General features: G+C 40.0%; 1 protein-coding gene across 1 annotated transcript; it reads right to left on the reverse strand.

The window, feature by feature from the left end:
- Window positions 1–3202: 3202 nt before the first annotated feature.
- Window positions 3203–6140, reverse strand: LOC110912539 (trihelix transcription factor ASIL2). The gene is made up of 2 exons (XM_022157296.2): window positions 4941–6140; window positions 3203–3525 (listed from the first exon to the last, which is right to left on the reverse strand). The coding sequence occupies exons 1-2, from the start codon at window positions 6007–6009 to the stop codon at window positions 3488–3490; spliced, it is 1107 nt and encodes a 368-aa protein (XP_022012988.1). The 5' UTR covers window positions 6010–6140; the 3' UTR covers window positions 3203–3487.
- Between the last annotated feature and the right edge of the window lie 6705 nt (window positions 6141–12845).

A 12845-nucleotide genomic window follows, 5' to 3' on the forward strand; every position in this document is an offset into this window, starting at 1 on the left:
GCACAAAGGCGTGGTTGAACAGATTCTACACAAGTTCGTGGTTATGTTTCGGGTTTTCCACTACTAACTTCCACGTGTCATTCGTCACATCCTGTACTGCGAGTAATGAAAATGGGTAACCAATTTTTTTTGCTGCCAACTTTCCTAACTGTTGCTTTACTCTGGTGCTCACCATCACGGTCACACACAAGCCATACCATCCCCGTAGTACCACCAATATTCTTTGATCGACGAGTCACAATAACGTAACCATTCTTCTTTGTCGTTGCTTGTACCCAATTCTTCAGGTCAGTTACAGACATGAAATGCTAAAAAACAGTTACGCTATTAACAATAATAATAATATTAATAATATTTTAACAATAATACAAATTTTAATTTTAACAAAAATACTAATAACAATAATAATAATATTAAAACTCTAACAATAATACAAATATTAACAACAATAATAATATTAATAATATTTTGACAATAATACAAATTTTAATTTTAACAATAACAATAATATTAAGAATTCTAACAATAATACAAATAGAATTATTAAATATTATTATAACAATAATACAAATAATAACAATAATAATAATGTTAATAATATTTTAACAATAATACAAATATAATATTAACAAAAATATTAATAATATTTTATCAATAATACAAATTATAATTTTAACAATAATAATAATAATAATAATAATAATAATTCTAACAACGATACAAATATAATTAATAATTATATTATAACAATAATAATATTAATAATAGTTTAACAATAGTACAAATTTTAATTTTAACAATAATAATAATATTAAGAATTCTAACACCAATACAAATATAACTATTAATATTATTATTATAACAATAATACAAATATTAACAATAATAATAATATTAAGAATTCTAACACCAATACAAATATAACTATTAACCCTTTACCCAAAAAATAATACAAATATTAACAATAATAATAATATTAATAATATTTTAACAATAATACAATTACTAATGCGATACCTACTTAATTTGAAACGGATTGCCCGGGTTAGAAGGTTGATAATCATCATACAGTGGTGTGTTTGTAAGCTCATCACCATATCCTCCGTATATATCCAAATTATCTTGTTGCACGTAAGAAACTTCACACCCATATCCATAATCCGGATATGATTATTGTGCCTGGTAATATGGTTCATCAACAGGGGCATGCTCAGCATCGTATCCTACGTATCCATCCGGATTACCTTGTTGCATGTACGAAGATTCACACCCGTATCCGTGATTCGAATACACTTGATGCGTCGGATAATATGGTTCATCAACAGGTGGAGTCGGAGCCTCGTTCAAATCTGGCAACTTTTGTTTTGATCAACAGGGACGTCAGCCGCAACCTCCTCCTCCTCATTAGAATCATGCACTCCCCACGAGTCGTTAGAATACTGTCCAAAGAAATAATTCCCGTCCTAAAATGATGCCATTTTAGCTCCACATGCGTGCAACGAATAAATAACTGATGAAGTGAATAACTGAGGATGTGAAGAATGCGATATATTTCTCCTTGATTCGTATGCAGATGGACGTCTATATAATGTTTCGAATTCACATTTATAAGCCCCGTATAGCTCTACACTTAGCGTATATCAGCATGATTTGACAGTGTACCAGGTTAACTGACTGGTCGTGTACCTACCCCATACCTACACCTCGTATAGAGCTAGCTATACACAGTGTATATGGTACCCCATACGTTGCGTATAGCCTATACAAGGCATAAGTACAGGTAGGATTTGATGTGCAAATAGGCATTTTGGTGTTTCAATATGCACACCCATTTATATAGCAATTATCTGAATATGCTCGTGCAATTATATATATTTTTTTCAATTATAGAATGTGTTGGATAGCGACTTTCGACCGTTTATTTTTGTGATTTCTTATTTTATACGATGTCAAATAGAGTTTTGACTTGAGGTAGTGGTGGAGTGGTTGGGGAAAAACTTAGTGTTCTTGTGACCCAGGTTCGACTCCCACTCTCCGCATTATTTTTTGCGGCATCCAGGTGAAGGTCGAATACGGGTGGCGCCGGTTCGTCTTGGATGAGAGGCGAGGTTTTACCGATTATTCCACTATTATGCCTTCGGGCGGGTGGAGGTTGGGTTTCCACGCATCTAGGAGAGCCAAAGGGGCTGGCGGCAATCGAGTAGTCGACCTTGGCCACAGTGCCCGATGTCACGGTGATTGGCTCGTCGTTCTTGCCGTTAAAAAAAATAGAGTTTTGACTTCATTTAATTGGAGTGAGTAAAGAATTAGTTTAGTTGGAAGGGTTCTCTTTTTGTTAGAAAGCTAAAACCCTAATGTGCGATTGTGTGATTCCAGAAATCGTGTAAAAATTGTGTACAGTTGGAAGGGTTTCTTTGTTAGACGTGAACTTAATTTGATTTGTCTATTAAGCAAATCTCATCTCGAGCTTGAAGAAATTTCAATTTGTACAACACAACAATACTCAATAGAGACCATGCTTAAATCAAACTAATTTCAACTCGAGCTCAGTAGAGACCATGCTTAAATCAAACTAATATCAACTCGAGCTAAACTTAAGAGCTAATAAAAATCGACTTGAATGAAGGATCTTGGATTACTCCATAACCCGTTGACATTCCATGCTATTCACGGCTCACAAACTCGATAGAAGTTTGTAAGCTCAAGTTCAACTCATAATATTCATAGAACTCATTTTACTTAAAACACATAATCAATATCTATGAAGTTAAACTTGAACAATCGATGAAGTTTAACTCGAACAAGCTCAAAAACCCTAAAAGCTCCGTTACATATTTTAACAAAAATAACAATATGGGTCATGCTTAGGTTCAACATTTCACTTCGCCTACCTACATGATTGACACCCAAAAAGAAAATAACGAGATTAATTTCTTTAATATAACATTAAAAGTAGTTTTTAAAATAAATAAGAAACTATTAATCTACTTGTTTTGATATAATTTCAATTTAAAGGTCTCAAGATATTGAACTACAAATTCGATTAAAAAAAGCTAGGGTTAAAAGTAAAAACATTTAACGAGCAATTCAACAAGAGAGCTCGGATAGCAATACCGATCCGAAATATATTGAGAGAGGATGAGAGTGGATCCCGTAAGTCACCACACTTATGGCCCGAGAGAGGGACTGAAGAGTTGATATCTTAGACACAAATCTAAATAGGAGAAGAAAAAAGTAAACATGTTACATCCTTTTAATTTAAAGTAGAACCATGCACAATCCTGCCATTGACCCGGATTAAAGTATCGCGATAGGCGCGTTCGTCCCTAATAGATTGATATAACTTAGACATGCTCCAACCGGAGGGTCGGATACTGTTTCTTCAGAAAATAAACACTACCCTAAGCTCAACTCACCTAAACCCCATGAACCATCTTGTTGCATATATGTGCATCAACAACTAAATGTATCCGATCTTCCGAAAGCCTCAGCTGATGCTAGCCGAGTCATCACTTCTGCACAAATCTGCACACGGACGAATCAATAACATCATTAGACTTCGATTTTACATTGTTCGACCAACCAAATAGCCAGAATGAAGATTTTATCAAGTAGATAGAATACATTGACATAATTACAAAGTGTTAAACCATAATATGACATAGGATACCAACTGTGTGTGTGCGCGTACTGTGTAGAAAAATATAAACACAAGAATAAAAGAAATTCTTCATCTAATGTTAAGTAAGCAAAACATGCCATTCTTCCAGACACGTGCACATGGTGTTCTAAACAGCACGCCTGAGGCGTGCCTAGATGTGAGGCGCATTAAAGTGTGTTTTTGATCATGTGATCAACCAGATACACACATAATCTGTTTTGTGAAGCTACATAGAATTTTCCACCTGTGTACAGCACTGCGCATTCACCTCCCACCGAGGCTCTAAGGATCCTATCTAGTGCCCCGCGCCTTTTAAAAAACAAAGCATGAGAAAGATACATTGTAAAGTTATACAGAACTCGCATTATAGTTCCAAGTGTCTGGGATCAGAAGATTGGGTTTTATTTCATGTGGAGTCATTCGACTAGATTAGCCTATTTATCTCATCTATCAGCAACGGATTTTTCTCTATTGTTACTCTCGTGGGCGTATACGAGCTTTCATAACTGAAAATTGAAAAAAATTAAATGTTTCAGGTCACAACCCAACCCATCTTGCACCAATAATCATCCATTGACCCATTTTGACTGGTTACCCAGCCCATCCAATTTCGCAATTAGCAGCCTCTAAATTTTCTCGTCCTCCACTTCAGTTAGTCTGCTGACTACATAGATAGTGGGATACTGCAGAAAGAACATGAGTAACTACTATTATGACTGCCACCATCAGAAATAACCCTAAAGACGCATCTGAGACAGAGATAATGCCATCAAGACCGGCAGCCAAACAAAAAATAACAAAAAGAACAAGTATAAAATATCGAACAAGAAAATGATAGCCTTGTCATGAAATTTGATGTCTCACAAAGGTTGAGGATGCTCAGAAAGTATACTGAAAGTCAACAATCCAAAGTTCGGTTACTGGTAATTAAGAACATTACTGCGCCAGAAGCATGGCCGTACGAGGCAATCTGAAAAACACCCCAGGGCCGGCGTCTGTATCAGGGTCAAAATTGGTCAAACTTAAGAATTAAGAAATTCGGAATGTAGCGAGGCTCTAGACAAAGCCCTAGGTAGAGACGTAAAGCGAGGGCCCTGCTCTAAGCAAAACACAAGGGTTAGCCATTAAGCGCAAAATTACTTCTAAACAATGCCTATATTCCCATACCCAAATTCTTGATAATCTAGACAAAGATGTGATACAAACATTTTGAACTCATGATAAACTAAGAATATGTAAGACTTTCAGCTATTAGAACATCAATCTCCATCAAACATACCTGTATCCGAATTCCTCTTGGACCGCTTCAATTTCCGCAGCTGCACCTGCGACTCCATCAACAACTTCATCCTTTCAATCTCCAAATCCTTAGTAAACTCCATCCTCTGCTTCTCCAGTTCAACCATCTGCCTCTGTTTCGTTTCTTCAACTCTCTTATACACATCAGCAAACCTTCCTATCGCCTCCGCCAGCTCGCAATACGCATCGCCACTCGCCTCACCTTCATCCTCTGGCAACCGCCTCACTCTGTCCCCGTCAACTCCTCTCCGATCACGATTCCGATACTGATTCCGATCTCCACCGCTAGACAACGACGCCTCCGAATCCTCCTCTGCACCGTCAACCGCAGCAGCAGCCGCCGCCATCACCGAGAAATTCCGCCGGAAAAACGAACTATCACTCACCGGTTGATACGGTGGAGGCGGCGGTCGTTTCGATCTACGTCCAACTGGAACCGCCGACGGCGGCGGCGGCAGCGGCAGTTCCGCAACCTCCGGCGTAACTGTAAGCGCCGCGATCCGTTTCCGTTGAGGCGGTGGCGTCGGTGTAGGTTTAACCGCCGCGATCCGCTTCCGTTGCGGCGGTTGCGACGGCGTTTTCGCCGACGGCTTAACCACCGATCCGATAACCGAATCAAGCGGTGCAAAAAACGGCCACGGGGAAACGTAACAACCTGCACCTAACTCCATAACCAACGCCTTCTCAACCTTATACTTCTTCTTCAACGTATCGATCCGGTTCTTACACTGCACATCACTCCGGCGAGTTTTTTTAACAGCGCCGTGACGGTTATTAACGGCGTCAGCAACTTCTTGCCAGTGGTTCTGACGGAGACTGCCGGTGTTAAGTTTCAGGATCCGTTCTCCCCAGGCCTCGATTAACGTGAACGTTGCGTCTTCTGACCAGCAGTCGTCTCTGACCGGAAACGGTGTCGTTTTGGGAGGACGAGGCGGTGGTTTTGGTTTAGGTTTTGGTGTTGGTGTGACGTCATTGTGTACGGAAGTGGTGGTGGTGGAGTTGTTGTCGGAGGATGGGTGAGTGGGGGGAGTTGGTGGTTGACCGGACATGTTGACGCCGGCGGTGATGACGTGTCGGGGGTATGGTGAGGTTCCGAGAGGGTTTGTGGTTTTTTTTTTAAATATGTTGAGGTCGCCGGTGGTATAAGTTTCTTTTGGGGTTTTTTATGAAGTTGAACTTTTTGACTTTTCATGTATAGCTTGTCTTTCATGTTTGGGTAAAAGTTTAATAATAACTTGGGGGTTGTTTGTCAACATCTGAATGGTTGTTTTTCATATATAGCTTGTCTTTCATGTTTGGCAACATCTGAATGGTTAAGTGCTGAACCATTAAGAGGTTTTAACTATTAAGTGCAAGAGTTCTGAACCATTAAGAGCCTGTATAATACTTAACCATTCAGAGGCAAATGTCTGACCAATTCAGATTAGAGGTCTTAACCATTCAGACTCAGACTCTGTATAAATCTTAACCATTCAGAGGCAAATGTATGAACCATTCAGACATCTGCTCGTGAAACAAACAGTCTGAACAATTAAGTGTTGAACCAGTAAGAGGTCTGAACCATTAAGAGCCTCATTAAGAGGTAAACAAATAGCCCCTTAGGGTGGTTGGTGTGGGGTGCGTCCCGCCCCGTCAAGGCATGGCACCACCGACCCTTCCGGCCTGTTGCGTCGGTTCCGTCGTCTCCTTACCGTAAGTGACGAGGCCATTCAAAGATAATGTTGTTAAGGTGGATCTTTGAAGACCAATCAAATTAGAAAATGGGCCTCTCATCCACACTCCAGGCCCATCACTTGTGTGAGGTGATGGCCCTCCGATAACGTGGCCGCCTACGTGGAGGCTCATCACCAAGTGATGCTTCTCCTCCACACCTACTAGCCTTAGGGAGGAAGGGCATCACTTGGTTAGTATGGTTAGGGTTCAGTAACGCCCCTTGAAGGTGGTGTTTCATAGCCACATCAGATGGGAGGTGATCCCATTACAAACAAATAGCCTGATTGTGGTGGTGGATGCTTAAAATTTCACGAACTGTCAAATCAATTGCTTATTCCCTTACTTCAATTCAAGTTTTGTCGTCTATGAAAGAGCCGATCCATATTAAATATGGTATATCTAAGTTAACTTTGAAAACTACAAAGTTCTCGGGTTCATTACAAGCTACTTTCGAGTTTCAACCGAACCATCTTCAACCAATCACTCGTCATCATCATCTTCAATATTGTTCGATAATCATCATCGACTTTATCCTCTAATCATCTTCAGGCTAGTCCATCATATTCACCTATCATCATCATCAAATTGTTTGTGAGGTCCTTGGTTACCAATTTACTGAAAATTTCAAGTTCGGCCCAGGCCGGTCGGGTCCACTCTGTTTCTGACCCGTTGCACATGCCTATGTATATTCATGTTACATGTTTAATATTTTTAATTTCAAAACATATGTACCTGACTCCGTTGTTACCGTTAAACTATATTTTTAGTAAAATAACGAGTGGGGTAATTTATAAAACCTTAAAAGAAAAGGTCGGTGGCTTTTGCCACTGACACCCCAAACTTTTGTATAATGTAAATTGTAACCCTCACTTTTGTAATCTGCCCCAAACTTTTGTATAATGTCACTTTGTAAAATGTCACTTTGACCCTCTTATGTTTCTAAAGTTTCGAGTCTACCTAAAACTAATTTCTAACGTTTTTATTATTTTATGTATGTATCAGTGTAAATTTGAGTTCGTCTACGCTTTATTGGAATTTTTGTTTGGAAACGAGTTGGTTCAATTATTAAATGTTTTATTTTTATGCACGTTTTGACGTAAATTTTGTTTGGAAACAAATCGGGCCTAAAAAATGACGTTCTCATTTTACGGTATAAATTTGAGTTACTATACGTTTCGACGTAAATTTAGTTCGGAAACGAGTCAAGTCGGTTGTAGTCTATAATCTATCACGCCGCATACAACACCACCGCATGTGTTTATTTTATGTATATTTTGAGTTAGTCTACATTTTAACGTAAATTGTGTCTGAAACAAGTCGTGTCAAATATAATACATTGTCATTCAACATTATGAATTCGGATTACGCTACATTGCAACAAAAATTTCATTCGGAAACGAGTCGTATGATTGTAGTTTATAATTTGTCACGTTGCGTATAGCGCCGCCGCAACGTGCGACGAGTCAAATACCTAGTTTAACTTAAATACAAACGACAAGCCCATGTAAAACCCAAACATATGGACTATATGTAAATTTTGATAAGACGGGTTGGGAGGGAGGGAATTCGGTGACTTGTATAAATTTATTTTTTGTTTGTTTAAATAATAGTTTAAAAAAAAACTAAACAGGTTTTATTATATTATATTATATTATACTTCTGTTAAATTTAGAACTTTGTGAATAGTGAATATCACCACGTGTCAGTACCTCATTTGCTCTTTTCCCCATCTACCCAATGATGTTAGACCGTGGGGTATGGTGGGGCTTGAGTTGGGGGTATGAGTTGACACGTGGAGTTCGACCCCCCCCCCCCACACCGCCTAGTGACATGTCCGTGGGATATGGCGGGGCGCGGGTGCACCGCTTGGGTTGGCAGGTTATTTAAAAAAAATTACAAAAAATTTTAAAAATTCACACAACATTTATAAAAAAACCTAAAATTTTATTAAATTTTTAAAAATTACTGTTATGGGTCATTTTCTGAGTATACATATCCTGACTAATATCCCGCTTTTAATTATTTATTTGTGACCAGGATGCTGGACGAGGATATTGCTGACATCCTAGGTGATATCCTGAGGTTGAGTGAATTAAACACGTGCAGGTTAACGGTTGCAAGCTACTAACGGTCATCAGGACTTCTTCTCCTTAAGACTCGGGCGAATTTGTTGTGAGAAAGCCGTTGAACCCGAAAGACTTGGTCCTCAACGTTCGAGTGGGAATATTCGCTGGATCCCGGGAGTTTAGGATAGTTTGTTGCATTATCTTTACTATAAATAGATGGGGGCGGATCAGTTTAAGGCACAGAATTTTTCACTAACACTCTCGTACACTTTCACTTTCTAGCTCATTGCAAACAACACACTTGTATTCAAATTTCATTGTAACACCTAGTCGATCCGCACCACATCCTGCACTGTATCCTGATATTTGAGGCAATAGAAGAACAAGGCAGTTGCGACTGTCAGCTCCCGAGGTTTTATGCCGGCGATCTAGATTGATCAAGGGCTTTCCTCGTACATCTCGTGTCATTTACTTTACTTTTTTGCTCATTGTTTGATCACAGATACAACTCTATATCCTGAGCCGTATCCTGAAACTGTTTTTGCAAATAACTCAATTGACATATTTTTGAACACATTCTCTTAGCACACTACCTCACTTAACTAATTTGATCACTTAATTGCTTCGGTAATTTTTGACCAAAACAATTTGGCGCCCACCGTGGGGCAAGTGGTGCTCTCTTTACTAAATTTTTTTGTCAAATCACTAATCAGTTTTCTATTTTCAAAACTTTTTGCCACATTGTCCATAATGGCCTCAAGATCAAACATGAGCTCCTCCACTGTGTCTGCTACAACTTCTGCTACTACTGGTCCGGTGCTTCCACTTCCTCCTCCAAGGATGCAATCTTCTTCGCAACCTCAGGACATTATCCCTACTCGGAATGTTCAGGGATCTACTCCGATTTTGGCTTCTAATGATGAAATTCTAACCTTATTTGGGAGTGTGGAGGAACAAATGAGGCAGCAACAGGAAGCAAACCAGATGCTGTTGAGGGAGATACAACTCCTGAAGTCCGGCTCGAGCAGACCTGCTGAGGATATCGTCACTCCATTACAACCCAGAACTTTGAACTTTAGTTCAGCTGTGTATACTGAGGATAATAGGGGGAATATTGTGCCCAACCTTCCTCAGAATCATACTCCTGAAATACCCTCCTCGGTTAGGATGTCAACCATGAGGAGCTCAGGATATGCTTCAGGATATGGGCAGAATCCTCCGACTGGTAACGTATCTAATAATAATAATGCTATTGCCACTAACAGTGTTGGATCTTTGCAGGATACAGCTGTAACGTCAGAATTATCCAGGGAGCTTCAGAAGCTAAAGGATATGATATCCAATGTACCTGGGGTGGTGCAGCCAATTCCTGAAGTATCCCAGGATAGCCACAGGATATCTCGGTTCGTACGTCCTATATGTGATGCTGAAATCCCAAAAAGATTTCAGACTCCGAACATGAAGCTTTACGACGGAACCACAGATCCTGAAGAGCATATTGCCCAATATAGGGAAAGGATGGAGATCAACCCTATCCCTCCGGATCTCAAGGAAGCTTGCCTGTGCAAGGGTTTCGGTTATACTCTAACAGGATCAGCCTTAAAATGGCTGTTAAATGTTCCTCCACATTCGATTACATCATTTGCCCACTTAGTGAATTTATTTAATAGTCAATTTTCTTGCAGTCGGAGTTTTGAAAAACTAACCAGTGATCTTTACAGGATAACTCAAGGACCTCAGGAATCCCTGAGGGATTATGTGAGCAAATTCAGTCGAGAATCCTTGGATATCCCACATCTTGATGTTGCAACAGCTGTGCAAGCTTTTAAGATGGGGTTGCAAAAGGACTCTCAGTTTTATCAGGATCTTGTAATGAATCCCTGCAGGAATCTCGACGAGGCTCGTAACAGGGCTCTAAGATATATTCGATTGGAGGACGATAAGAAAATGCAAGAAAGGATGAATGCATCCTCGACATACGAATCAACTGACAGGAAGTCAGAATCCTCGTACAAACCCTACCGCTCCAAGCCATATGGCAGAAATGATAACAAGAGAGTGAATGCTGTTGAAGACGAGGATCCCGAAGAATATCCTGAATTATCCGAATATTGTTTTTCTGTTAATATACCTGAACTAATGTATGCTATGCAGGGTCTGGGAGATAAAGCCAGGTGGCCTCGGAAGAATCAACAAAAAGCTGATTGGAAGGATAAATCCAAATGGTGTGCCTTCCATGAGGATTTCGGACATGTTACGGAGGATTGCATTGCCATGAGGAAGGAAATAAGCTATCTTCTGAGCAAGGGATATCTAAAAGATCTCTTGGGAAGAAAGAAGAATAAAGGACAGGATACTGAAAAGGATCCTGAACGAGCAGCCTCACCTCCCGCGGATGCCAAGATAATCAACTTTATTTCGGGAGGATCAGACATTTGTGGGACTTCGTATTCAGCGGCGAAGAGACATGCAAAAGAAGCTAAGGCTGAGAGGGGAGACAAACCTGTTAGGATGACTACCCTCACAACTGACAAAATGATCACGTTTGACGCTGATGACAGGGATACTGTCCAGGATCCTCACCATGATGCTCTGGTAATAACATTATATGTGGCTAACCATTTTGTACGCAGGATACTGGTTGATAATGGCATTTCCGTCAACATAATCCAACTGGAGACTCTGAAGAGAATGAATGTGTCTCCGATGGATATCACTTCGAAGTCTACTGTGCTCGTTGGTTTCAGTGGAGAAGCTAGGAACACAGTGGGAGAGATAAAGCTGCATGTATATGTTGAAGGAGTCAACAAGATGCAACGTTTCTGTGTGATGGATTCTCTATCCGGCTATAACATCATCCTAGGGAGACCGTGGATTCACGATATGAAGGCTGTGCCATCAACATATCACCAATGCATCAAGATACCTACCCCTTGGGGAGTTGTCAAGATCGACAGTGATCAGCAAGAGGCGAAAGAATGTTACTCATCCTCAATGAAATCCTCGACCAAACCAAGTGCAGCATAGCAATTAAAGATGCGGGCCCAGGATATCGTGGAGAATCCGGAGCAGGATGTGAAGAAAGTTATCCTGGATCAGGATAATCCTGATATCTCGGTGCTCGTAGGGACCAATATCCCTCAGGATATTGAAGAGCAATTAACTAACTTTCTGAAATGCAGGATGTCAACATTCGCATGGAAGCATGAGGACATGACAGGTATATCCAAAGACATTATTACTCACAAGCTTGGAATTGACAGGTCATTCAAGTGTAACACCTCGAAAAATTACGTCCAATAATGTCTTGACACGTGTCATAAGGTTCCGGTATGTGAAAACAAACTTTAGAGGGACTAAAAGTGACAAACAGTGAAAACTATGGAACGTAAGGGTCCAAAGTGTCAACAATGGATAAATAGACTCTATGATAACCCTACATAATGTTATAACCTTAAACGGGTGGTTTATGGATCATACGACGCGGAAATTGCACAAAAGTGAGGAATTGCAAACTATAGGGGCCAAAAGTGTCAACATGTTTAATTTATACCTCTGAGTGAACTTTTGGCAGACCCGAAGCTTTATAATGCTAAAATATACTCACTAGAATATGTGGTTAAAATTTCGTGAAGTTTCGTCAACGTATGAGAAAGTTATGGCCAAAACCGTACTTGAAGGACTAAAAGCGTCAACGTCGAATTTCATGGCTTTTCGGTTGAGCGCAAAGTTATCCGAGGACATTACCATGTAGGTAAATGTCCCAAGGTTCTTAAAAACCAAGATTTAGGGTTTACGAGTCAAGATATGAAGCCGAAACATCGCATACAAGTTCAGGGACCAAAGCTGCCAAGTTGGAAACTTGTTTGGCTGAACAGGAGGTCAGGCGACCCGCCTGGACTGACCCAAGCGGGCCGCGTGGGACTGCCAGTACCAAAAATTCGCGAAAATTGCAAATTAAGTCCGAATTTTGAGTTGCTACCAGCTGTGTCCACCTCCAAATGCTCCAATAATATGTCTTGCATGCCTATGGTAATAGTGAGCTACTTACAAACATCAGAAACCAGCTTTAAATCAGATTTCTCATCCATTTCTTGGGCACTTGC

The sequence above is a fragment of the Helianthus annuus genome, chromosome 17, assembly GCF_002127325.2.
Source record: "Helianthus annuus cultivar XRQ/B chromosome 17, HanXRQr2.0-SUNRISE, whole genome shotgun sequence".
Classification (NCBI taxonomy): Eukaryota; Viridiplantae; Streptophyta; class Magnoliopsida; order Asterales; family Asteraceae; genus Helianthus; species Helianthus annuus.

What these genes read in the sequence shown, in the direction of transcription:
- LOC110912539 (XM_022157296.2), bottom strand. Translation starts at nt 6,009, where the DNA reads ATGTCCGGTCAACCACCAACTCCCCCCACTCACCCATCCTCCGACAAC. An exon ending in CAAGAGGAATTCGGATACAG is followed by an intron (nt 3,526 to 4,940) that starts GTATGTTTGATG and finishes GTCCGTGTGCAG; the next exon opens with ATTTGTGCAGAAGTGATGAC.